Here is a 27,602-nt window from a genome sequence, read left to right on the forward strand (position 1 = left end):
TTGGCCGTAAATCTCCCCCAGCCAATCACTCACCTTATCTAATCTGTCTGGCTTCAACGGCTCCCACGGAAACATAAACGCTGTCAGTCAGAGTAATGACCGGCCCCTCCCTCCCTCGCTCAACCCCCACCTCGGCCCATCGCTGGCCTTTAAAATGCAGATAGGGTTCACATCAAAAGGCTGCAGAAGAAGAAGACGCTCAGATCTATCCATGCGTGCGACCAGAGGAAAGACTCTAAATACACAATCACAAATCCATACTCTCCCTCTCACACACACACACACACACACACACACACAGCTCCTCATAAATACACTAACCCCTACACCGCCTACACACACCCATTCATGTGTGTCTAAGCCCTTAATGAGGTAACCCTACCTCTCCCATGGTGCTGTGATCACAGTTGTGGACCTGGAGGGAGAGGTGATCCTTAAATCTGACCGGGTTACTCTGCTTTCTGCTGGGCTGCGGCTCGGAGGGGAGTCGCTATCAATAAGCCCATCACACAGTCTTACAAACACACACAGAGAGCATCGCGGCCTCCGGCCCACCGGGGGGCGGGCTGTGCGCTAAAGACCGCAGAGGCCATATTAATGGGGATTTGAGATGCGGCGCTGCTCGGAGGGCCAAACATCAGTGCGAGTGCAAGACGGCATGCTGAGGATTTAGCATGATTAATAGTTGCTCGCAACAAGAGGCGTGTAGCAGAGCGTGTTTAGCTTTAAACGCTCTGACGTTAGCTTTAAACGCTCTGACGTCTTGTGTATTCACGGCAATGTGGTTCTTACAACAACGTATGGCAGCGAGGAATACACACTGTGTATATTCCAGGGTTATGATAAATTGGGACGTGCGGAAATCAAAGGCAGACACACACAGTCGCACAAAGAATCTGTTCTATACGCGCCGTCCGACCCGTTTTGGAATTCATCATCACGTTGACCAGATGCAGACCGCTGACAAGAAAGTTCCTCCCATACATTCTGTCTTGGCACCGGTTCCAAGTCTCTTTCCAGATCCTTTACATGGGTTATTAGCGCCGCCGCTCTGGGGACCAGCGCTCCATTCAGGACCTCGCCAACACATAAATCACTGCTAATGGAAAAGTTAAGCAGCCAAAAAAACACACATTGGTTTTTATAATTGTGTCCAATGTATTCTGCTTTTACCATCCATCAGTAAGATTTAATTAACAGAACATAAACGCTATCTAACAGCGCCAGAGCCCTGATCATAAAGCCGTTACTTGACTCTGAGATCTTTACAAATACACGCACACACACGCAGTCAGGTATTTAAGCAGGGAACATCTCAGCCCATCTCCCTGCTGCTTCAGATTAATGCTTTTACAATGAAACCTAAATATGACCGCTGACCTGCCCAATTAAGACTTTCCCCCCATCAATCAAAGGAAATATTTGTCTTGACATATTTACAAGTGCGAGAGGACGTGAAGTAGACTGACAAACACGCAAAGGACAATAATTCACTGATTAAGTTAGTAACAAGAGCAGAGCGCGCTGAAAGGAAAACAGCCCCAGGCGCCGCTGCACAATGTCCGCATTGTTCATTGACAATCTGGCTGCGGAAGGTGTGAAAGTCTGTCTGTCTGTCTGTCTGTCTCCACCCTCACCGAGCTGGAGTCTGTCTGACTGAACCCCGTCCTGGTAACGTCTTCAATATTGCTCGCTATGTCGCTAATATAATTCTCAATCAAACTGCGTAGCGTCACCGTGACAAATGACTTCAGTTTGCGCAAATTTCAATTTCAATTCAATTAATTCTTATCATCCGTTCATCCGAGCCGGCAGAGACTTGAGTTCAAAGTACATTTCCATTAATTCTACTCAGGCTTTGAAAAATCGGATTACCCAGTTTGTGGTGTGGCTTTTTTTTTTCTTTTTTTTTCTTCCTGCCAGCAGTTTGCTACCAGAGAAATCATATTAAGCAAAGATCACAGCTATTCAAGAAGAGTCACGCGCTGCCTCAGAATAGTTTTGCTCCTCTGTCGCTCTTCATCCCCGGAGATTCTCGTCCCTATACCACCGTCATTCCTCCGCCTCCTGTCTTCGGTATCCATCACGCCCACAGCAACGTTGTCTTCAGTACATAAGCGACATCTTCCTACCTATACATCTGTTCTGCTACTCAGGCCTAGTTAGACCTACAATTACTCAGCTTCTCTTTCCCTTCCTCAGCCTGCATCTGTAATTAGAAGCATGTCATTTCCGGGCGTGGGACTGTGGCCTGCTCGCCTTTAATTAGCTGGACGACTAAGTGCCCACAACCTCCCTGGCCTCCTTATGTCCTGGTCTGGTTGAAGCTCAAGGATCTTCCGTAAAAATAAAAATGGTTCTAGGAATTTTAAGCTATAGACACAGTAGAGGTTGAGGTATCTCTCTGATTGGGCCGAATGAGAAGAGAGTTGAATAGCTGCTGTGAAGGCATCGGGCCTTTCACGTGATGCTGCACCCCGTCAAAGCATCGAAAGAATGTCATCTATTCAGTGACGCTCTCTTTCTTCAGTTTTCATGCCTTGTTAACCTTCTCATAACATTGGGGGGCTGCCAGGCGGAATGGTTGGGATGAAAACCGGGTCAGCGCTCTGCTTCTGCTCGCAGGCCACAGGGAATAAGGCTGAGGTCAAGACATTTCCACAGAGGACAAGAGAAGCAGGTTTTTAAGCCGTTCAAATATGATTCTAAGCCAGGAGAACAGCTTATTGAGCTGTGCATCAATGCTGTTCTCTTTCATTAACTAAGCCTTCATTAAGGCGAGCGAAAGGGCGAGAAAAAGGCAATAAGAGAAGCAGATATATTGATGAGAGTATTGGCAGGTGAGCCTCATCTCGCACTTGAAAGCAATCCAAAGACCGCTGTCTTGTGGCGAAAATCAAGGAATAATTGCAAAGGTTAGCCATGTGAGGATGAAGTATCTGTTTTGGGGGTGGGGGGTGGCAGTGGAGCAGGATTGCCTTGTCTCTTTCTATCTGCGCTCCATAGACGGCAGGGGAGTGACATTAATATGACTGACCTCACCACACAAACCTTTATCCCCCCATCCTCCGCACCACAATCGCCCCCAGTCCCAATTCCCAACTGGTTCTGCATCAGCGGCGAGCCGCCACCAACACGCTCGCCGTCCTTCCTTCCAATCCCCGTCGCCCGTGCACCCAATCTCCTCCTCCGTCCCTCCCTTCTTCCCTCGCTCGACTCCCAACATTCCCATTAGTTTGCCGTTAAATGGCCCCTGTGTTCCTCTGATTCTCAGGAGGGATCGGGGGGCGACCCCAGCCCCCAGTTCTACTGAATGGCTTCTTTCTGAGTGTTCACGCTCTGTGACCGGCTGCTTTCTATTCTAACTGTGTTAATAAGACGTCTAGTGGAGAGGGACACAGGAGACACCCAGATATTCCATAGGCTCTACGCTGGTACAGTATGTCTTAAACACGAGGACAAGCCTCCGGAGAAATGCCACTTGTATAGGCCAAATGGAATCTATTGCAGTCGAGCTCCCACATGCACAATACTACAAGCTATATGGATTTTTGAGTTTCTTTTTATTAGAAATCAATCAGCTAATTGAGAGAGTAGAGTTGAAAGTGATGACCGTGTAGCACTAAAACTCAAAGCTATTATTGCCGAGCGGCTGGACTAAATTGCATTTGGAATCAAGCTGCAAACAACATCAAAATGGAAATGAATTTGGAGTGGGAGAGAACACAGCTGAAAACAAACAGCTTTTAACTCTCGGGTGCCTGGGAGACGAATACATGAAGCATTTTAAAACAATGCAGGTTTTAGTTTGAGGCCTGAAACGCAGCGTTGGCTCGTCGTCTTACCGTGGACGGTGAGCGACGCCGACGCCTCCGCCTTGCCCACCATGTTCTCCGCCACACAGGTGTAGGAGCCGACGTCAGCGGAGGTCAGTCGGCGGATCTTCAGGGTGTGGTCCTCGCGGATTTCATACCTGCGTTAGGAACAGGTGTTCAGATTGTGCGACGTCCTGCTCATCAGCTCGTTGGAAGAGGATAGCGTGAGATGAAAGGGGAGAAGTTCAGGAGTCGTACCTTCCCTTGGGCAGCTCGCCGTCATCTTTCCTCCAGCGCACGGTGGGAACTGGGTCACCTCGGGCCTCGCACCTGAACTCCACACTCTGGTCCACCAAAACCACCTGGCTGCTGGGGCGACGCACAAAGCTGGGACGCTCTGCACGGCATCGAAAAAAATAAAGCGATTCAGCTGAAGTCAGAGTTCCTTCAATTTCTCTCAATGTTATTGAAACTCAAGCTTAAACTCAAACCCAATGTTTTATCAAAGCAAGGCAGAAAAGGCAGTTTTCTCCCTTGCAGTCCAAATGTGTGTTTTGTCCTACATTGGTTGAGTCTTGTATTATTGAGTGGTTCTTGTCTTGTCATCAGTTATTCATTAGTACCTTGCAGGTGGTGAGTAACAGCTGTTCACACTAACAAGTAGGAAAATTACCTGCAGAATAACCTGGAGAGTACTCACTAAGGTACATTTTCATCATGGTAACGGCGTCTTAACAGCAAAGGGTACACATTAAAAAAAAAAGGACAAAAGAACAGAATGATTGGACGGGACACGTTAAGACTCGAGAAAAAAGCCAGGACAGGAAGCATTTAGTGCCTGGAGTTACGGCCTCATTACAAAGGACAAGACACTCCATTACTAAAGACACAACACTGGACCAGGCTGGACAGATAAAGGCCTTCACCCCTGCTGCCATCTTACCCTCATCAGCGTGGAGTCGGACTCTGTCTCTGACTCTGACTCTGCCCACGAGTTCCCACAGCACAGGTGCATGACGGCACAGACTCTCAGGTTGCAGATTTCCGACCTTAATGTCTTTTTCTTCCACTGTTTATTTTATCTATATTCACAGGGGGCTCAGGAGTCGGGGCGTTCAGTTGTTCTGGTCCCAAAAATTCCCAAAAATTGCTTACTCAACACAAACAAGGAGCTGCCCTCTTTAAGACCTGACTGTTTTATTTCCGTGTGTATATTTGTCTTCTCTGCACACGCTCTCTAGATGTTCACTTTGACAGATTATTAGAGGTCTGCAGGGGAGAAGAAGAGGAGGAAGCGAAAAAGCTGGTGATAAAACCCAGACTCAAGACATGATCTCTAGTTGGGACACTGGAGAGCTGAGGGGGGTCAGAGGTCAGCTGTGGTGAAATAGGGTGCAGCTGGTCAAAGGAGAAAGACTGATAGGGTCAGTATGGGATTGATGGCTAAGCGTGAGATGGAAGGTCATCTCACACTCTATTTGATAAAGGTCAGTGACACCATTTAGTTTCCTGGGACATGGACGTCCAAAGCGTAACATCTGGAGTGTGTTTCTCACAGCAGACAAACACAAAACACTGTGTGTGGGCGTCTTCCTGTATGTTTAGTGGTTGTGTGTGGAGAGAGACTGAAGCAGATAGCAGGCAGAGATGATAAAGAGAAGTTTAGTTACCAAGCACGGTGAGCTCCGCTATTTCGCTCTCCCGCTCGCCAACCATGTTGGTGCCGACGCAAACGTACTTCCCGGCGTCTGTCTTCCGGGCATTGGTGATCATCAGCTTCCCTCCACGGATCTAAAGGAATAGAGGAAGAGGTGAGAGGCTAAACCCGGCTCACAGGCGACACAGACAGGAGCAGGAAACAGCAGAGATGTCTGCGAGGAATTCTTTACCAAAAAGCAAATGAAATGTACCAACAAACACATCATAGTTTAGCACTGAGGAGCTCATTTTCACTGCACTTCCATACAAGTATACAGGCACAGAATGGATCGCTCTATTATTCCACCCATTTTGTACTTTCCCCCCTCTACTTCCACTTGAAGTCTAAATCACTATCAGCCCGCCCGTTCCTCCTCGGGGTAAGCCGAGCCAAAGAACACTTTCCCAATCCAACACAACCGCACGGCCCCTGAGGGAGCACCTGAGGCGCTGCAGGACTCTAAGCACTTCTCCAGTCGCCACAAAGAGCTCCGAGACAGCCCTGTCTATTATTGTGAGGAATGTTCAAAGAGTGATATTCTTGGAATTTTTCTAGTCTGTATGTAAAGCTACAAGTGAGAGCAAAGGAAACATACACACACACACACACACACACACACACACACACAACAGCAACAAACACACCCACCAGTGAATGTGTGTTTGTCCAGGTGAATGTCACGTCTGTTATTTCCCAGGGCTTTGATTACAGGCCAGAGGAGGTGCTTTGTTCTCAGGCAGTCAGAAAGGCAGCCCGGGCCCCGGCTCAGGCCCCTCAGCCCTTCTCTCAGCTGACAGCCGTGCCAGTCAGTGCAGAGACAGACAATAGAATGCTGCACCAATGATCTCTCTACCTTGATGGGGCTTAAGGTTTTAAATACACACTTCAGCCCCCCCCCCCCCCTCCCCTAAACCACGACCACCACCTGCATGTATGTAATGGATCCCCTTATTAGAGACACACTGTATTGTAAAAGCGCCGCAAATCTCCTTTCTTCTTGACTACGTGGTTCTACTCCAGCCCTCCTCCATGTGTGTCCACTTGCACAGCCTGTCTCACTGCATTAACATCAACGTACAAACACACCACATGCGTCCACTGTAGGTGAGCAATACGTTTTTTTTTTAACTTCAGAAGTTTTGATAGAGCAGTCGGGACCTGAATCCTTGAGGGACGACTCGGACCTACTCCAGCCACGACCGGACGCGTTCTTCCGTGTTCTAAGGCATTCCTCTACACTTCACCCCTGTTTAATATTCATGGTAAGACAAGAGGCAGAAGGGGGAGGGGGGGCAGTGGAAGCCCGGCTTATTTAGGACACCCCGTGGTGCTGGAGGGGTTTGAAGTATCATTATGTTACTGTTTGTGTGAGGGAAAGGCTTAACGGCTCAAACACCGCCACACTCACAAAGGCCCAAGGTCAGGGCAGAGCATACGGCCCGAAAAGAGAGGGGTTTACTGTGGGGTCCACAGGGCTTTGACATGAGGATCCACTTAAAGGCCCCGTACTCTAACTTCTGTGTGTCTGCGGCGGTTTCTCTGTATATCTGTGAGTGCCGGAGCAGCGGGGAATCGGAGCGCTCGCTGAAGTAAATGAATGCAGCAGCGGTTCTCTGTTTCTCCGCACGCATATCCTCTCTACAACAACACGGCGCAGCACACGGGCTGCTGAAAGCCTCCGCAATCTCACCATTATCCCGGCATTACAGGGAGATGGCTCCATCCTGTCGCCTTTTGTCTCATGTCATTTGGCAAGGCAGATAATGCAGAAGCCCCCATTCAGCAGGAGCTGTGCTTGTTCTCGCACAGCAGTTCATTTTCCAGGCCAATAATTAGCCATAACTGTTCCACAAAAGGAGGCAGGGCCGTGTTGGGCATATTGGCCATTTACGATGCTGCTGAGTGATTGTCGCTCGGGGCAGACAATGGTCTAGCTTCAAAATGCTGCCATTTTCCTTCTTTCTCTGCATTCATCCTGCCCTTATTGTTCCTTTCTGACAAAGTTATGAGGAACACAGCTGTCTGCTGCCAGAAGCTCGGCAGCATTATTGGATAATAGACCCGTCTTATTTTATTTACGGCTCAGTGGGAAAGTTTTCACCACCACCCCACATAACTCACGGAAATATGTGAGATGGCACAGAGAATGTCACTGCTGTTTACACACAGCTGACTGAAATAGATTAGAAAACAGAAGAAGAAGAAGAAGAAGAAGAACATCCCTCTGATGTTTCTGCCTCTCTGAAGTTCGCTGCCCTCCCTCTTTATGTCGCAGCCACCAAAGCCGAGCGGTCGCATCCCTCTGAAGAGAAAATCCCCCCCCCCCCCAGGTGGTTACGGACCCCACACTGATCACCAGCCATCACCAAGGAGACTGCACGTTCCAACATGCTTCACGGTGGGGAGGAATGGACTGAACCAAACACGGCAAATCCAGGCGGACAGAGGGTCCGGCGGAGAGCTCAGCTGTTCAGCGCATTATAGAGCCTCCACCCGCTGCTTCTCTTCCTATGTGCACTCAAGCTGCATTAACAAAAGCACAGACACACTGAACTCTAGGGGTGGAAGTTTCCAGAGACTCCCAGTAGGATAGTCCATCATTTAGTTAGAATTACATTAAGTGATATTTTCTAACAGTCTAGTGGTTGTGTGAGTATCTAGATTCCTTATTAAACTAAGTCAATCTTGCTTTGAAATCTATGTTTGTTGCTAGAGTTACTGCGACTTTGCCTGTTAAACCGGCCGTGTTGTGAAATCCAAAGTGAGATTTAAGATTTAAGACTTAATCTGACAGGCGGCTCATGTTGAATTAGCAGTGTTAGCATTACGTTTCACTCCATCAACCATATCTGTCTCCCTATCTCCCTAAATATGCAACGTTTGTGATTAAAGCAGTACCTTGAACAGTAAATATGTGCAGTCACCCAACAAACTGTCACCACAGCCACTTGGAAGTCTCAGAAAAACTCCTCTCGCTCGCTCCCGTCTGCCAGATTCTGTCCTCGGCAGGATGTTTACCAGCTGGTTGGGGTCGGTGCCATAAAATCCACCAGACCCTGTTTTCATTTCCTCAGAAGGCCCAAACGTGGCCGCAGGCTACGAGGACACAACTTCCAGTCAGCGAGCTTGTGTTTTGTTTTTTTACGAGAGCGCCGTTCACAACATTTACACTGAGGATTTCACACATCGCCGCTCGTGCACAGCGGCGAGAACAAGCCTGTGCTTCCAGGGCGCAGGGGGGTGGAAGGATGTGTGTTTGTGGAAATGATTCATGGACAACAGAGCTGGCTGATTTGAATTATGGGAAGGGCCATGTGCACCAGAGCCATGGATCACACTGAGTTGAAACAGACCTACTTTGTCCTCGTGTCACCTTTTCCTGACGCAGCGGGGAGCTCTGCCTGCGATTTGATGACGAGCTTATCATGAAAATCGGATTAGAGTCTCTGGGATCATTTAACGCAAATTTCACCAGAAAAAAATAAAAACTCTGTTCCGCATCCCATCCATGTCGAGACAACAGGCATGTAATGAAGTCAAGAGAAACAGGAAGTCGGTCACAGATAAACGCTTGGGGCAAACGTGTAAACAAGGCCAGATGATTCATATCTGAGAGGGCACAGCGGGTCACGAGGTTGGCTGTAGACTTCTGCGTGCTTATCGGTGACGGCTGGGGTCACATTCGGTGGACTGATAAGACTCGATTTGATTTTAACTCGATTATGTGCTTGTTTCTTTCAATTACACTGCTTAGCGGCCAGAAACGAAATCTTAATCCTCTACCAGTGGTGCTTATTAAGGGAACAAGGAAAACACAGTGGCACAGAGAGAGAGAGAGAGAGGGAGAGAGAAGGAGAGAGAGAGAAGCACTCACGCCATTTATGTAAAAGAATTATGATTATGTGACCAACCTCAGAGCAGAAAGCCTCTGCAAAGTCACGTCCTCTCCTCTGCTGAGAGCCAACGCTGATAAATCACTGTTTGGACTTGGCCCGTAGTGAAAATGTATAGAGAACGACCAGCTTAGGCGGGATTTCAGCTCTTCGCCGATGGCTTACACCTTCCTTATTAGCGAGTCACATTCATTACAGTGTGTGAGAGTGTGTGTGTGTGTGTGTGTGTGTGTGTGTGGGGGGGGGGTTGAGTTTCCATGACTACATTGTGAAGATGAGCCACAGTCAGTCAAGCCCTTGGAAGGCCGAACTGTCTGACAGTGAGCCAATACAGCCCGAGCCTTAAAACCCCAGAAGTCCAACGGTGAAAATGAGCTCCAGACCGCCGCTAACTACTTCCTGCGCCTCGCTTACCTGCTCGTGTCGGCTGAGCGCTGACTCAGAGCCTTTGCTTCCCTCTGAAGCGCAAATCCAATCAAACATAACTAAAAGTCTCTTCCTGCCTGTGGTCTGGAGCTGTGAGTCTGAGCCAGGATAGTTCCAGCCAAACATTTGGTAAGTAAGCGTGTAGAGCTGATTAATACGGCCGCGACGCCTCGGCTGTTGATTTAATTAAACTGGACTAATTGTTGGTTTGGTTTGGTTCTAAATCAAATGTAAAGAATTGTGCTGCTGCTGCTGCTGCTGAGAACAAGTTTGTCCACTTGGGTCAGCTCATTTCCCAACCTGTGCGTCTGTGTGTTGATTTCATCAGCAGGCCGTCCCCCAATCAATTCACCGCTGCTGACTAATGGAGCAAGACCGGCTCTGCGTCTCGCTCATTAAAGGTTGCAGCCGAACCAAATGGCCCCGCTTTAGCTTTTGTAATTGCCATTTCTGAATAATGAGGCCCCAAAAAAATCAATCTTTAACAAACACTCAAGCGCTGGTAATGACTTCACCTGGCCAAAGGGCTTTTTTCCATCTCATACATGTTCAATCTGCATGCACACGGAGTCATTTTCAGTGTTTTGACGTCCACTCACTGTGATTCTTTCGTCTCGGTCATCGATTGTGACGCCGTCTTTTTTCCAGGATATGGTGGGTTCGGGATGCCCTCGCGGGGGTTGACACTCCAGGACCGCCGGCTCCCCCGCCGCCACTATCACATCTGCAGGGTTCTGTCTGAAGTCATCACGTAGAACTGGAGAGGGAGAAACAGAGGGGAGAGAAGAAGAAGATTGAGCAAAACACGTCCTCGTTTAGGAAGAATTCAACAAAAGGAAACCGCAGAAAAACTCAATTCTTGGTTAACCAACACTCATTCTGACATTTATGAAGCTGCTAAAACAGCTGCTGAGGCGTTCTGACACACACACCATTAGTTCTGCAAACGTGACAACAATAAGTATTGATTTACAGCAGATATGGTGTACAGCATTTCTATAGATAGCTACACACACACTTAGACACACGCTGCCTGTGACGGGCTGCTTCCTGTCAATACTCTTTATAATAGTGCTGATGACCACACAGCAGGTTCCCATCAACATCTGTAATAGCACTGACCTTTCCCTCTGTTAATAAAGCTACACACACACACACACACACGGCAGTTCACACACCGAACCTCCCATCCCCATCATCACCTCTTCATCTCTCCCGCGGTTGCATATTTACATCCCAGCGTCCTCGCTTGACAGAGACGGAGATCTACATTAGATCCAATCTACTGATGCTGCCTGTGATTCCAATTTACATTGATTTTCTCAGCTGGAAGCGTAAAACAAGATGACAAACAAGATAGCTCGTCACATCACTGTTAGGACATTAAAGGTCCATTCCTAAGTCTGACATGTTGGTAAAGGATCAATAGATACTGGAATGAAAGGATGAAATTTAAACCTTAAAGCTAAAATCAGAAAGGTTTTGTCTTTTTTGGGGGGGGAAGAGAGCAGCAAACATCAATATCCTTCCTAACCAGTAGTCTCAACCAAGCTGATCAATGCATATCTGTTGTCCGTAGGGAGTTACAGTACGCTGACTCTATATCTCTGAGTTTCACAGAGAGGAGGGAAAGTAATGAAGAAGCAGAAACCTTCTTCCTTCTTCAGCCTCGTGCTGGTAATCATTTTCCCAGCTGCACCACAAACACATGAAAACATAACACAAGAACAGCCTTGTAAATTTCTCTGAAGTTCCGGCCACACACATATACGTGATGTAAGCCTGCACACACAGAACAGGTGATGTTGTGCTTGTGTGTGTGTGTGTGTGTGTGTGTGTGTGTGTGCTACTGTATTCTGTCTTGTTGGGAGGATGAGCTGAGCCTTTGGAGGCGATGGTCTCACGCCCCTCGACGTGCTTCCAGTCACCTTTGCTACAGATCAAAGTGGGCCTCACCCCAGGACCCCTCACCTACTGACAGCCGACAAATTCCTCAGTAAAACCTTTAAGCGCTTAATTGGTCCTCGCCAAGCTCAGATGCGCCTGTCTGTTTCTTGTAACAGGGAGCGAGAATCCAATTCAACTGTTAGAAATTGGTTTGGAGGGAGCTGTTGGTGATGGCTTCTCCAGGCCCAGGCTGCATGGTTACGCCCCCCTTGGCTGCATGGTAACGCCCCCCTGGCTGAAGGGTTATGCCCCCTGGCTGCATGGATACGCCCCCTGGCTGCACAGCTGAATAATGACCTGACCTAGCTTCTAATCCAAAGATACCATATCTGACAGGAACAAAGCAGGAAGGCTTTTGTCGAATACTGATTACAAAAACTGCTATCTTTTTGATGAATAAGCCACGCCTACAAAGATTAAAAAAACTGTTTTAAAAATGAGAGTTCAGGAGGTGACACAAAGAAAATAAAAATCTTGCCGCAAATGGGCGTGGCCTATATGTGGATGGACCTACGGGATCGCCCAATGTCCCCATCAAGTTTTATGAGAATGGCTTCAAACAGACAGAAGGACACATGTAACATAAATGTGTAACAGTCTGATCCAACGGCTCTCGCTCTTATCCCGCCGTCCAGCTGTGCGGCCAATGAGCTCATTCACCGTTGCGGTTAAAAGCAGATTCAGCCGAGCGGGAGCGCAAACATAAGCAGCAGACATGTGAGTCATTAGCACTCAGGCTGCGTCTGAAGCTGCACTGTTTGTATCCGCGAGGTCAGAGACGGTTTTTGTACAAGTCGGGCTTGAATATCCGAATATCCATTTAAAACCCAGAGGAGCCTCGACCCCGTTGGATTGAAGACTGCACTTTGTATTCATACATTTTTTGTTGTATTATTTATGTTTTTGAAAAATGAATGTGTACTTTTGAAGTTAGAAGGAATGCTTGTGTGTTTCTCTTCATTTCAACATGTTTCCCCGACACTGAGCTGACTTAAGTTCACCGCGTCTCTTATGGCGTCTCTGCCGTCCCTGCTGGGCTTCACGCTACACTCAGCTAACATGTCCATGCATCTGTCTGTCTGTCTGGGGATAATGGAGGGGATGTGAGGGGAGGAAAAGAGGTTTTATCGACTGGTCGGAGGCCCAGGAGAGAGCTGGCATCATCGAGTGTTTACACCAACAGCCCAGTGACCTCCACCCCGGCTCCACAGCACCCTCACTCCCCCACCTCTACGTCCTCTCCTCTCCTCTAAACCAACACCTCTTTGTTATAAACACAGCTTAGTGCGGCGCCGCAGACAGCGCTGAACATCTGCACGGCGAAAAAACAAACTCCCCTGGGAGGAAGAGGGAGAGAGAGAGAGATGGAGAGAGAGGGAGAGAGAGAGAGAGAGAGAGAGGAGAGGAGGCAGCCAGACAGTCTGTCAGGACAGAGATCTGGATGCGGTACAAATCCCAAACTCTTCCGCCAGAAGTCCCGTCAGATCCGGAGCTGAGGTGGAATCGTTTGCTTCCCCTGGTTTCAATAAAGGATTCCTGCTCGCCTGTACACACAGAATAAGGCCTGGTTTGACTGCCTCCTTAGCACTTCCTGTTCTGGGACTCAGAATTGGCAAAAAAACAAAAAAGAAGAGGGGGGGAAGCAAGGCTCTCACACTGTGTGCCGTCCTGTGTGTGTGTGTGTGTGTCTGTGTGTGTGTGGTGAGGTCTGTGTCTGTGTTTGGGATAATGAGCCTACTCTACCATTCTGTCTCTCTCTAGTGAGCCTGCAGCTGTCCCGCAGCAGATAATATTTCCTGCGCTATTAACAGGGAGACCAAGCTCTCTCTCTCTCTCTCTCTCTCTCTCTCTGTGTCTCCTTGTGTGTGTGCGTACTGCAGAGAGAGATTTTGCATTTACGACTTCATGTGCAAACGGGCCGAAGTCACAGGTCCCCAGCCCGGAGACGCCTCTGTGTCCGTCCTGGATCTGCTTAAACAAGCTGACGACGGGACGGAACGGCGCGAGCATCCGGATCTGGGATCAATGGCCGCGTGCTTAGTCGAGGTAAAGGGATACACGCCGCCACGCACTTCCTCCTTTAGGGTGTATAAAAGGGTTAGGAACGAAACGTATCCTATCTCATCTGGCTCACACACGCCTCACTGCCGGACAAACAGCTGACTGTGCGTAAAGAGGGCACATCTATCAATACGGAGCTTTAGTGCGCAGTGGCAAACATCTGTTGGGTCCTGGCACGGCCAGGTCCAGACGCACTCCACTGTACCGTACCCGTGATCAATCACTCCCCGGGTTCACAGTAGCCGGCTGGAGCTGTGCTGAGGCTAACACAATTAGCTGCCATCATCTCTCTTACGCTCAAACAGCCTCTGGAAAGGTCAGATGAGGCGGCGGCTCTCAGCTCCAAAACTCCCAGGTTCATCACCCCCGCAAAGTATCCCCCAGTCAACCCACACACACGGAATACACAGAAACACACACACACACACGCACACACACACACTCACAAGGAAACAGAAACACACAGAAACACACACTCTTCCTGGGGAAATTGAAAGCAGATGTCGAAATGTCAAATTAAAATGAGATCCCGCGCTGCCCTGCAAACATTAATGAAAATGAAGACTTAATGCCACACACAAGTCTGGGTGGGAAGATCCGTTGAGCTTTGCTCCTAGGAAATGAAACGCAGTACAACAAGGCTTCCCCGCAAATCTTTAGAAGGACACAAACACGGACCCCCCGCTGGGGAATTACAGATTCATCAGAAGGCCGTCCTGGAGGAGCGTGGCGCAGCGTGGGTCCGGCTTTAGATGATCTGAGACGCACCGGTCACGGCTCGCCAGGAGGTGCTGAAGGGACGCGACAGAAAAAGAGACGGAGATGGAACGAGGAGGAGGAACGCTGAGAGAATTTGTTTCATCTTTCTTTCCTAAACACGGTCGCCTTATGCGCACCACATGCCTTGTTAATCCTGATCCTGATCATATTAGCGTTGGAGGAAGTGAGGTAAGAGCGAACGGGCAGGAGAACGATGAGGAAATATGAAATACTGGCCGTCTTCACAGTTGCCTGGCATCCCCAACGGCAGAACTGATGTTTCTCTGGACTGAACTGCTACACATTCGAGCACGTGTGTAAACTTCCAAGCTATCACTTAAAGACCTTCGTCTCTCTCTTCCTCTCTTTCCCTTCTTTTCCATGAGCACGACTTCTGTGTGGCGCGGCGACGAGACGAGTTGATGTCTGAAATCAGTGGCGCTCTGACAGCCTGTTTTGTCGAGTCAAATGACAGATTATACGTAGTAAAATAGGGTTTACAGAAGCTTAACTCCTCTCTAGTCAACGTCTAGTTAGTGTGCCATGTAAATCCTGGGCCCCGTGGTGAGTGCTGTTTACGCCACCAGCAAAAGGCTGCTTTATACACTCTGCAGCTGTGTGTGTGTGTGTGTGTGTGTGTCTCTTCCATATTAATGCTCCTCACCCTCCCTCCAGCTCTGTCCTGTGGGACGAACATGTCTTATTCTGTCTCTAACTTTTGTCTCTAAATTTCTCTCTGCCCTCCTGCCTGGCGTCTCTCTCTCTCTCTCTCTCTCTCTCCTCTCTCTCTCTCCACTCACACATAGCTCACATGAAAGCGAGGCTCACAGCGATGGTGTGTTAACCCTTGCCACTCGATTGCAAAGGCTGTTGGGGGTGTGTGATTTTGCCAGCGGCGTGTGTGTACAGTGTGTGTCAAACTTGCATAATGTGCACTTTTGCTGGTGGGTGTGAAGATATAACAGGACTCCCACTGCCCCCTCAGAAGATCCGGCCCTCCTCTGCCTCCCTCCTTCTCATTCCCTGGTTCCCCCCCCCCCCCTCCTGACCCCACCACAAAGGAGATGAGATTGGACGCGGCAGGCTCGCTCCCTCTCTCAATCTGGCTCTCGTTCCTCGCCTCTGAGCTCATGGCCTCTCGCCCTTTCGCCCGCCCTGCAGACACACTATCCTGCTGCACACAAGCTGCGGTGAGCTGTGCATCCCGCGGTGCTGTGTGCAGTGTGTAAGGGGGCAGTGTGTCTGCAGGGGGCGCTGTGTGCAGGGGGCAATAACAGCAGGTAACTAACAACAACATCTATGATTCCAGACAGAGTGCAACCATCTTTTCGATTCTCTTTGTTTGTTACCCAGAAAACGACTTATTCTTCTTCAAAAACATCATTTGTGATTTGCAGACTTGCAAAAAATGCTGCCACCTACTGGGCTGGAGAAACACTGCAACACTGACACATCACTACAAGTCAAGTCATTTCTCAAAAATCCTATGAATTCTTTTTTTTTTTTAGAAAACCAAAAAAAAATCCACACCACAGAATAATTTGTGTTAAATTTGGATTGGAGTTGAGGATTATCATTTTAAGCGATCACACAATTTATGCACCTCCATGTTTCGCTGCTTTAGATCTAAAGTTTATGGCCTCCAAATGTGTTTTCCAAATTCATTATTGATTAATCATTAAAAAAAGCAATCATTTCTCCTGACACAACCGTGACATTCAATACCAGGTCACATCTGCCGAGTCAGTGTGGTTGAAAACCTTTGACAGCCTAAGTGTCCCGCTGACTACAAGACACCTTGTAGACTCCCGTAAATATGTCAACAAGGGGCAGACGGTTTATTAGCGCCCTGGCCTTAAGGCTTTGCACCTGCAGGCCCTGAATGCAATGAGGTCATCCTAAAGGATCACGTCAGGACGCCCGCCCGCCAGTAAACACAGCCGACATGACAAACGTGTAATTCCATCTGTAAATGAACAAAACACGAGGAAAGATGTGACGCTCAATATTGTTCTTGGCTCGTCTAATTTGCTACAAAACGAAATTGGACGACGCGCAGAGACATATTGAGACGATAACACCGTGGTTTGATCGGCGTCCAGAGAATGAGCAGCACATGTGTTACTCACTCACAGGATGCACAGATACCAATGTAAACCACGCCATGTATGGAAATGTGTCAGTCCGACCCTGCTGATGTGTGTATATGGAAGCAGGGGTAAGGCCAGGGGAGGGGGGCGGGGGATGGGGTTCATACACTGCTGTGCCAGGTGATTACAGTCCGGACCTGACAGGGCAGCCGGCTCAGTGGCACAGCAGAGGGGCAGGTCTGCGCTCGCCGCCATGCCACAGCCGGGCTGCGGGAAACTGAGCGTGGCACCTTTTACTTCATCGCCCACTTCAACAAACACATGTAGACCACATGCGCACCCAACAAAAAAAACAATTATCCGCACGTACAGATATACCAACATGTGAGGATATAGGCAAACAGAAGCACGCACACATATACACACACACACACACACACAGGCCACATAAAGGAAACCCTGCCCCACAGCCTCGCAGACAGAGAGGCCATTGAGTGCCTGTGTTTGTTTAAACGGTCGTAAGTCTTCTCGTCAGGCTGGGCGAGAGAGAGAGAGATGGCGTTTGGCGGCGGCGGCGGGAGGCGCGGAGGCGCGGAGGGCAGCGGGGAGGCAGGTTTATGTGAGTGACTGAGTGAGTGAGTGACTTGGCACCTCATAGTTCAATAAACAGACACTTTTTGATTGGAGAGCCGTGAGAGCAGAAGTTGGACTAAAATAAAGACTGATTAGAGTGCCGGGGCTCCACAGGGCAGGAATGTCCGAAAAAAACAAAACACACTGCTCAAAAATGACTCCCCTTCACTCCCAGAGAAAGAGGAAAAATTACAATTCCCATAAACTCTTGACAGGAACTCCCACTGTCGCAACACAAACAGTGTAACAAACATCTGCATGAAATTATCACATTTACAGTTTATGAGTGAAAAACATAGAGGGGCCATTTACAGCCTCGTCAAATCCCCCAACAAATCAGCTCATACACGCTGCATATGAAAGCCATTTCAGGGCTGTTTTGATTCAGAGTGGATTACCTGTCGTAGAAACCACGGCAAATATCACGGCTACTAAACGCAATCATGTCTATCGTCCTCATTAGGACCTGGCCAAGCTACATTAAATGTTCCGTTTACACAGCACAGAGCTGGAGCCAATGGACTTTATTCTGTTTCCATTCTGAAACTGTGCGTTGAGGAATTCCATGTTGCAGTAAAAACGATAATGAGGGAGATAAAGGGTAGGAGAGGCAGGTATATAAAGATTTTACAAGAGGAGAATTGCTTTCAATTGCGCAGCGCTCGCAACAACAGCTGACTTAATGACACGGACAACAACAACGCACAACGCTGAACTACCCTACATTCCTGAGCATTACAACACCGGTGACGTGTCCTCATTTGGCTGGGAAGAGCTGAACTGGGAAACTAGGTGGTTGGAATCCATCTAATAAGATTAAAGCGTGTCGGCACTACTCCACACCGGCCTATAGAGGGCGCTCTACTGCCCGATGGCTCCAGAGCAGCAGGAGCGAGAAGAAGCCCAGTAACCCTGCTGCCCCACTCAGTGTCTGCCCTGCAGCTCAAATCCCTCTACATGCACACAAAGGAGCGCATGTAACACTATAGCGCACACAAACACGTACGTACGCATGTATACTCTCTTTCTTGCTCGCTCTTTGTCCCTCTCTCTCGCTCAGACACACGCACACACTTCGTGCCCTGAGGCAATGGGGCAATGTTCACAGCATATATATGCCCCCTGTGAAGTGGGACAGGGGAATTAACTCTTTCGTGCACTTGCAACACATACAGTATACCCACAATGCAGTGTGGTTGTTGCATGAAGGCAAATCTAAACAGACGCCAAAGAAAATAGGCATAATTGTGCTATAACTGGATATTATAAATCCTATTTTGAGGGGTTTTATGATCATATCCAGTACCAGAGCATGTGTCAGCGTGTGGTTCTGACTGAATTTGAGCCTTTGTCGTGTATGTCATTATAACAGTCCCATGATTGACACACCTCAATGTTCTCTAATTACACATCAATCCCTTTTCCTCCCTCGCCTCTTTTCTCCCTCTGAACCCTTTCCTCCCTCCATTAATTGTCTGTGTTAGTCTGCATGGTTCTTCACAGTGTAATAGGATTTTACACGACGATCACACGTTTGTCACTATACAATGCTCATTACAGTAAATCCCTTTACATCCAGTAACAGCGGGTGAAAACACGCCGGCAGCCGTGGAATATCTTTATCCACTCGTGCCTAATTCCCACAATGTGTTTTTACACAGATCGCTTCATATTGTTCCAGTAACGTCTGCTGACAAAGTCTCAGTGTGTGTTGCCCTCCCGGTCTGTGTGGCCCCACCAGCTCGCCCTCTCCCAGCATCTGCACTGAGCGCCTTATTAAAACAATCTTCCCAATTAACATTCTTGGCCCCAGGAGCCCCGTGGGCCCTCCCCCTGGACCCCCTCTGCTGGTCCTCACCCCCCCTCCTCCCCTCCTCAGCTCTGCCAGCACAAAGCAGCTGCGTCGGGCCCAGAACAGCCACGGGACCCTTGAACGTGACCGGGGTGAGACGGGGATGTGAGGGCTCTTTATCCTCCCTTTCCTCCTGGGAAACCAAAAGCTGTGTGTACATGAACGTGTCTGATAAAATGTGTGTGTGTGTGTGCGTGTGTGCGCGCACGTGTGTGTGTGTGTGCAGATACACAAACTACTAGAAGGCACTTAGAGGGCGCCAACAGGCCCAACAGTCCTCCAGTTATCACTCTGTCTCTCAGTGATGACATTTATCCTACTATCCTAGTACTATCAGACCCCCCCTCCACACACAGACACACACACACCACCTCTCCCCCACTGACAAACCAACAAGTGTTTGATTCTACCATGTCAGGTTACAAAGTTGTCATAGCGCCTCCAGCAGGTTGATTTAAGAAAAAAAAATTCGATTGATTAATGACATGAAGCACTTTGTGAAGATTAAGCCACACCCACTCAGCTTTGGCTGCCTCTTGTTGTGAGGAAACAGTGAGGAATACCTAAAAACAAAGATACAACTTTTGTCCAGCTTGCTCCAGATGCTCTGCATGTAAAACATTGTGATGGGAACCAAAATATAAAGATTCTACATCACCTTCAACCTAAAGGGGCGTGGCCTATACAAATGGATGCTGATTGACCCAATAAGTCCAGGGTCAAATATTTAACAAAAACATGTGTCAGTTGACAAGTGGTCAGACCAGTAGCGCCACCATCTGGCTGTCTGGGACCAAAAAGTCCAACCTCCTTGAAACGATGAAGCCTCACTTGCTCGTGAACCTGAAAGAAATCAAATCCACAAACATGCGGTGTGACATTTAACCCCCGTCTGAGCGTTTTGGAGCATTAACATCTGCTCCAGATCTCTTCACTTGTCTATTAGCCTGAGATCTCAAGACAAGATTGCGGCGCTGTCTCGCTCCCCCTCCATCTCTCGCTCGTCCTCTAAAAACAAAGATATATTATCGACAAACAGCAGAGAGCGATGGCGTGTTATTCTATCGCCGTGCTATGAAAACACCACCAGGACGGCGAGGGAATGAGATCCCGGTCGGGTTCGTCTCTAAAATGGCCGATCAACGTCAACATGATCCATCTCCTGCTCGGCTGGACCTTCCTGTGGCTAATGTGAGACAAATTCTACTCCTCACCAGCACAGTTGTGTGTGTGTATGTGTGTGTGTGTCCTACAGTTGTTCTCGCATGTTTCGCAACATCTTACATCCACTTCTGCTCGTGCTTGGCTTATTAATGCCTGCTTAATGAGATCCAGTGGACATACGGTTTGCTGATGTTCTCGCTGCAGCACATGTCAAACAGGCTAATTCAAAGCAGAGAGCGTACAAGCCTCCCTTTCATCTTAATTTGTGTAATGGAAATCTTAGCCTAACACAGTTAGTTTCCAGTGAAAGTCTAATTTGATAGAGCTTTGGGACGGCTGGAAACAGTAGGAGCGAGCGATTGTTGTGGAGAACGCTGCATCGTCGGGCGGGAGAGAGAGAGAGAATCCTAAACTTGGATTACATCAGCGGCTGTTGCAGAGGTGACTGCAGAGGGGTAACATGATCACGGCCGTGCGGAGGGGAAACAGGCAGCCGGAGAGGAAAATGGGGAAGGAAAAAACTCAAGGGAATCCAATGTAATGTTCCAGCAGATCCCTCAGCTTCTCGTCACGGCCACTTTCATTTCCACCACGCCGATCCCCCTCCAATCACTCTACCAGGCACACGGGAGACCAGGAGGGGAGAGCAGGAAGGAAGGAAGGAGGCAACGGGACGAGGAGAGGAAGAGGTCGGGTAAGAAGTACGGAGGGATTTACCGATACGGAGGGCGGAGGAATGTTGGAGAGGGCGAGATGGAGCAAATAGGGGTCCGAAGATACAAACATGTGCTGCTGCAGCTCCAGAGGGGCACATCTTTCTCTGATCAGTTCGCGTCCCATTCCAATGGTTTCCACATGCACCCTAAACTCTCCCAGATGGACCCGGAGAAGATGAAAAGATGTCCATAACCCTATCTAAGAGGGGATCTGTTACAGTGGGAAGAGATTCACGGAAAACAGGGGAAGGGAACGGAGCGAGGAAGGGAGGAAGAGGAGGGGGGGAAGGAGCGGGGAGAGATCGAGCTGAAATTTCATCTTTCGCACTGGAGCGTTGAACTCCTGCATTGTCATTGCCAAACACTTTGGTGCTATAGCTTTACACTACACTTGTCAAGTTGTCCAACATGGAATATTGAGTGCGATCCATGCCAGCGAAGAAGTTTTGTGCCGGAGCCAAAACTTTGTGTGATCCCTGTGAAATTGACGCTGTGTAAGGTTTCAGGAGTGATGTTAAGCTCGGGAGTTTCCATCTTTACGTTTTCATTAGAAGGGGGCAAAGGCGCGAAGAGGAGAGAGCTGGGAAAAGGGTTCCTTCACAGTTTTTCCCTCTTTGTTTTATGGGACACTTTGCTACTGTTAACATGGGCCGAAACATCCCGTTGAACTGATTTACAGTCGGTCTCCCTCGGGTACGAATCCGAGCCCGGCAGCGGAGGAAATTTAAGGCCACAACACCAAATCTACTGACACAGGATTCTAAAATATCCACGAGATTTATAGAAGCGGTGGAGAAATCCTTTTCCCCCTGCAGGCATGTGTGCCTCAAGGGGAAACTCCAGGAATACAGACGGGCGTGATGGAGAGCGAGGAATGTCAGGGCGCATTCTGCTACGCCGTACACCGTATAGACAGGCTGTGATTTAGGTTTCTTTACTGTCGCTCTGCTTCAGCTTCTGCCCGTTACATCTCTTTGTCCCGCCGCAGATTCACCAAAGCGTCTCGTCTTTCAAAACTTTTTTTTCATTTGTTTCATTCCAATCAAAGGCAATAGAATTAGATTTCGTTCATCCAATGACTTCTTTTCATGTTGGGTTTGCAATATTACTATGATCTTTGAATTTGCAGATGATTGAGGCGTGAAGGACACTTACTTAGTATCAGTATGATGACACGTCTTCATTTGGCTTCTCTTTTGTGTGTGTGTGTGTGTGTTCACTAGCTGTAGCTAAGTAGTTTCAAAATGTGCGTAGAAAAGAAATAGACTGAAAATATTGATAGGATTTGACATCTCAGACATATTAGAAAAGATATTATACTTCCATGTGTTTATGACAGTGTAATTATCATATTATTACATTATATCATATTTATTGAGTGGAATCATACCCTTAGTGTTTCCATCTGAAAAATCTCATTCTCAAACATACATTTGAATCGTTTCTTCATGTTAAAATGAACACAAAATCCCTAAATGTGTGTATTTGCGCCAGTCTCTCAGGAAGCGTGTTGGTGTATTAAGCTTAATTTCCTGTGACAGGCGAACGCTGGCATAAAAACAAATTGAGCACAGGTTCAAATGTGGCAGAACATTTCATCTCCAGCGTGATAATACTGCTGCTTTATCTCTGCTTCATACTGAGGGAGAATATTTATTGCTATTCTCATATATTTTCCACCACATCCCCCACAGCTCTCTCTCTCTCTCTCTCTCTCTCTCTCTCTCCCGCTCTTTCTCTCTCTCTCTCTCGCCCCTTCACTAAAAAAGAGGAGCACTGACAGCTCAGAAATTAATATATGATGATCTAATCTCATTGAAGAAGGTTCCTTCTGCAGTCATTCCTCCGGGAGAAGAAGAGTCTATTAAATGTGCTATATGATGAACTTACTGAAGAACATCTCTTTCTATTTGGTTCTAATGAGAGAAGATCCTCCTGTAGCTCCACTCATGCCTCTCACTTATATCTTTCCTTATCTGGAGTTTGTAGGATTGGTCTATTAAACTCTCTTCCATTCCAAAGATGCACAATGGCCAAGTCTTCAATCCTGACCCTCAGGTCTTAAGTCTGGGTCACGTGTCTCCTCCGGATCTCTTCTTCTTCCCCGTTTTGCTGAGTGGGCGTCAACAGGGATAACCAGCAACCTCCAGTTCACCCCTCTGGATGCCATTCCAGGCATCTGAAGGCATGTGGTCAGCGCAAAGTCTCGGCATCATAGGGGGATTATGGTGAGAGGAGCTCCGTTGGGAACAGAGGAGGGGGAAGCTGCAGAGGCGGGGAGGAAATTTAGAGGCACGGAGGAGAGAGATGTGGACGGATGGATGATTCTGTGGGTGAGGAAACACGGAGCAGGGAGGCAGGGAATGATGGGGGGTTGGGGCAGATGTTGGGAGTCTCTCTGCTAACAGGGGATCCAGGGACGCATGGGAGACCTGGATCCGGTCACGGCTGATCCGCTTTTGTACAACCTGTCTGTATCTGTACATATTGCACGTTGACTCCAGGGAATATTCATGTTGTGTTTAATTGCTGTGTTTTCCTGCACAAGTGAGATTCCACCCATCTTACAAAACAGGAACTCATAACTCGTAAATAATTGAAACCTCGGCAGCCTCCAGGTTCCATACGCAGGTTAGAGGGAGCGAAGGAGTCCTCTGTGAGTGTGTGTGTGTGTGTGTTTGAGGTCAGTGGTCATGTTTACACACACAGCGGTGTGTTAAAAGCTGCTGGGTTGTGTGGTCAGTGGTACAACTCATTAGCACCTGCTGACCCAACAGGCTCACCGCACTGACTGAGCCGAGGAAATAAAACAAGCAAGCGTGAAAGCAAACTCCAAACACGGCAAACACGCCCGTCCCCTGGCAGCGGAAGAGAGGGCGAGAGAGAGAGAGAGAGAGAGATAGAGATAGAGAGCGGCAGATGAACCTCCAGGGTTACAGAAGCCCACACAGCCGTCATCCTGTCCCTCCGCTATCTCCTCTGCAAACCAAACATCCCGGCAGAAAGAGGTCAGGACTCAGCGAGCAGATAAACTCTCCCTCCATTCCGAGCTCTGGGGAGATAAGGCGCCTCGCCAAGGGGAGACATTTGGCCCAAAGATGCATCCGCAGCCTCCCCTTCCCGACCAATCATCAAACGCATTCATGTTTAGTTTCAGCCGGGGCACAAATATGACAACAAGGGCACGATAACGCCAGCGCGAGGCTAAAAAGCTACATTGTGCTCAACAAAGGGGGACAAAACAAACCGGGGCGAGGATGTGATGAGGCTTGTTGCCCTCTGGAGCATGGAGGCCGATGTGGGCGTGTTGTGGAGAAGAGGAAAATAAAACAGAGCCGCCGGTGCCATGCGGGTGAGACCTGCCTGGGAGTACAGGGGCGGGCTGAGAGAGGACGTGCGTGCTGTGACATACACTGTAGCATTACACGTCATTAAGAAAGGGATTCATTCTTTCGTTCATGCGTTCTCTGGGCTCTGCTGCGGTCACACCACAGGGGTGGAAACAGGACACTCAGTGAGCCGTACGCCACACAAACACACTCAAACACACTCAAACACACTCTTGAGTCTCGGTGCCACCTGATTTTCATGTCTTTTGGAATGTGGGATGCACCGGGGTCGCATTATATCAGCAGGAAAACTCTGGTAAACATTACATGTATTTAAACTTCACTACAAACAAACCAGTCCAGTCTTCCCTGCAACCAGTTAAGAGCCCACAGAGTTCAGCACTGATTGCAAACACACACATACACACAGACACACACACACACACACACACACTCATTCGAGCTACAGTAAGAGTGCACATGCCTTCTATTGTCTGCCTCCCCACCGCCTCGCCTCTATCTGTGCGAGCGATAGCATCTCAGCAAAGCTTCGCCGCGGCGTTCTGAGACCTCCAGCGCCTGTGGAGGAGCAGCACACCTGCACGCCACACAATAGGAACCAGCTCCTATAAGAGCCTCGCTGGGCTTTGAAGTGCCAATGGATGCGAGCCTCAGTACCCCCAGGCTCTCTTTTATCACATGCATCACTCTGCGGTTTCATACACACACACAGACACACACACACACACAGGTCTTTTGTGATGAGAGACGGCTTTGAGGCGACGGTCTACGAGAGCTTTTTAAGGACGTTTCAAGTGTTGTTGGTGGACCAGCAGCACCCACATCAGACCAGGTTGTTCAGGCGAGCCCTGGAGAATCAGGTCAGGTATTCCTAAATTCCATAGCTCCAGAGTTAATTGAAATGGAAACGAAATCTGGGAAAATACACAAACGGATGTAAATGGCAGACGAGGTGCCGAGCGTCGTGTTTGGGTTCGTGGAGTGAAAACACACCCCACAGACAGAACTCTCACATTCCACAGAGGATCACAGCCATGTTGGAGTCTTCCTCTGACAGTGTTGCCGTGGCGCCTAACAGGCCTCCTAAACATCAACTAGCTGTGAAATATGACATCATAAAAAGCAGTAGGTTTTTCGATTATGAAGGATCTATGAATTATTCAAAAGGCACTGACGGCAATATTTCTCCCTCCCGCTAGCTCGTCCCTCTGTCTCTCACGGCGCTCTCTCTCCCTCTACACACACATGCACACACACACACACACACACACACACACACACACACACACATGCACACACACACACACACACACACAGTCTCTTTGTCTCGCCTCCTCTTCAATATATCTTGTTTTTCTCTCATTTTTTCATCTCTCTTCCTCGCGCTCTTTTTCAACTCACTTTCTCTCTCATTTCCATCTTGTGGGATGTTCAAACCGCCCGCCCTCCCTCCCGCTTCCTGGGATGGGCTCGAAATATATAAAAGTGCGGTTTCTCACGACTTCCACAAGCATTTAGCAAAAGATAGGAGAAGAGGGGGTGAGAGAAAAAAAAGAAGAGGAAAGCAACAAAAACAAGGGCCTGTGACTCTGTGACTCTGTGATTGACTGAAGCTAAAGTGGACGCCCGGCCTCTGAACGGGGCCACCAGTCAGGGACACAACAAAGTCAAGTGGGTGGAAACCTCGACTAGTAAACAGAGACATCCCAGGCTCGCCAGCCGCTGCTCCCGAGTCCACTCTGTCACCGCGATGGCCGCCACCTCTCCTCTCTTCCTCGCCTCTCCTCGCCGGACCGTTTATCTCCCGCCAGCTATTTTACCGTCCTCCCTCTGCAGCCTGGCCTTTAGCATAATAAGTGTTTTACTGTACATCACAGAGCTTTACTGCGCTTGCCTAAGCGTGACGGGAGCCAAAAAGGCGGAATGAACGAGCGACAGAGGTGCAGCTTCGCTCAGCGGTGACAGATAAGGCCACATGTCTCCCCCTCTGTTACGAGTCATCCTATCTCCCCGGGCTTCTTTGGCTCTCAGCATCTCGTTTGTACTCACATGTGTACCACTGGATTTATCGCTCATCCTTTTACAGGCTTCTCTATTCATAAATAAACAACACAGGTGATGTTTTCAGTGTCAAGACTTGGTGGGCAGGTCGGACACCGTTGAGGCAAGAACCAATTAAATGTTGGTGCCGCTCGGCCTGATGGTTGATCGCTGCAATGATTTACCCTTTGGCAGTTAACTTTCCTTCTGTAGGTCATAGAATCAAAATCGTAATCTGAATATCAAATCGGTTGTCACTCGGATTCCTTTCAGTCTATCTGCATAAATCCATATAGGCCACGCCCCTTTGTGCCTGATCATGGTCGGGTCAATAAGCTGTTAAATGTCATCATAGAGAGACAGAGTGATAATTAGAGGAGCGTTCAGCCCTCTGTTGATTCCACTGTGGAGTATGGATCGATCGTAACTGTAACTGCAGACGTTTGGGGTGCTGCTGGTTATCAGCCACAAAATAGCTGTAAACACATTTTGGATAGAAAAGGAGATGAAATTGCAATTGCACGTCGTCTCCATATTCACTTACTGGATGAGGTTTTGCTTCCAGCGTTTCAAAAGAAAACATAAAAGAATGAATGAACGAATGACATCAAAGCCTTTTTGGCACCAACCTGCAGAGAAAACATTCAAGCAAGCACACAAAGCCTCCGCACCATTTCAACTGCACTACACTACAATGACTGAATATTTACCTGGAGCGCTTCCAAACACATTCTGCATGTTATAACTGCGGCCTGCTCAGAAATGTGTTTATCAAATATTTGGTTTAGAGCGGAACAGCCTCTCACAAAGTGGAAGTGGGCCAGATGATGTACGTATATGTGTTACAGTGTGAGGCAGGAGTAGAGCCTGAACGCACCATCAGCCTGTCCTCTCCTCTACCACGGTGTGCCAGTGTGGGGCCTGGGAGGGAAAACAGCGGGATAAAATCCATGAAAACTTCATTTCCTGTGTCAGAGCACTTTTTTTTCCCTCCCTTCTGTAATATCTCCAGTAATGAGAAAGAAAATGAAATAACTTCTCGGACTAGATGAAGCATGACATCCATTCAGCAACTGGGCCGCACGCTCTGATTGGCCGTCTGCTCCATTCAGTGACACGTGCAGAGGAGGGAACTATGATCACTGCTCACACAAGTA

General features: G+C 48.5%; 1 protein-coding gene across 1 annotated transcript in view; it reads right to left on the reverse strand.

Annotated features, from left to right (window-relative positions):
- robo1 (roundabout, axon guidance receptor, homolog 1 (Drosophila)) overlaps positions 1 to 27,602 on the reverse strand; it is a 124,489-nt gene that overhangs the window by 31,102 nt on the left and 65,785 nt on the right. Inside the window, exons 3-6 of the mRNA XM_076146049.1 lie at positions 10,433 to 10,590; positions 5,486 to 5,606; positions 4,074 to 4,212; positions 3,846 to 3,973 (exon numbers count right to left, since the gene is read on the reverse strand). Of these exons, the coding sequence (XP_076002164.1) occupies positions 3,846 to 3,973; positions 4,074 to 4,212; positions 5,486 to 5,606; positions 10,433 to 10,590 (546 nt within the window). The remainder of the gene's footprint in view (positions 1 to 3,845; positions 3,974 to 4,073; positions 4,213 to 5,485; positions 5,607 to 10,432; positions 10,591 to 27,602) is intronic.

Source organism: Genypterus blacodes, unplaced genomic scaffold (assembly GCF_046128005.1).
Source record: "Genypterus blacodes isolate CSIRO-AG114 ecotype Tasmania unplaced genomic scaffold, CSIRO-AGI_Gbla_v1 ptg000032l_1, whole genome shotgun sequence".
NCBI classification, from domain to species: Eukaryota; Metazoa; Chordata; class Actinopteri; order Ophidiiformes; family Ophidiidae; genus Genypterus; species Genypterus blacodes.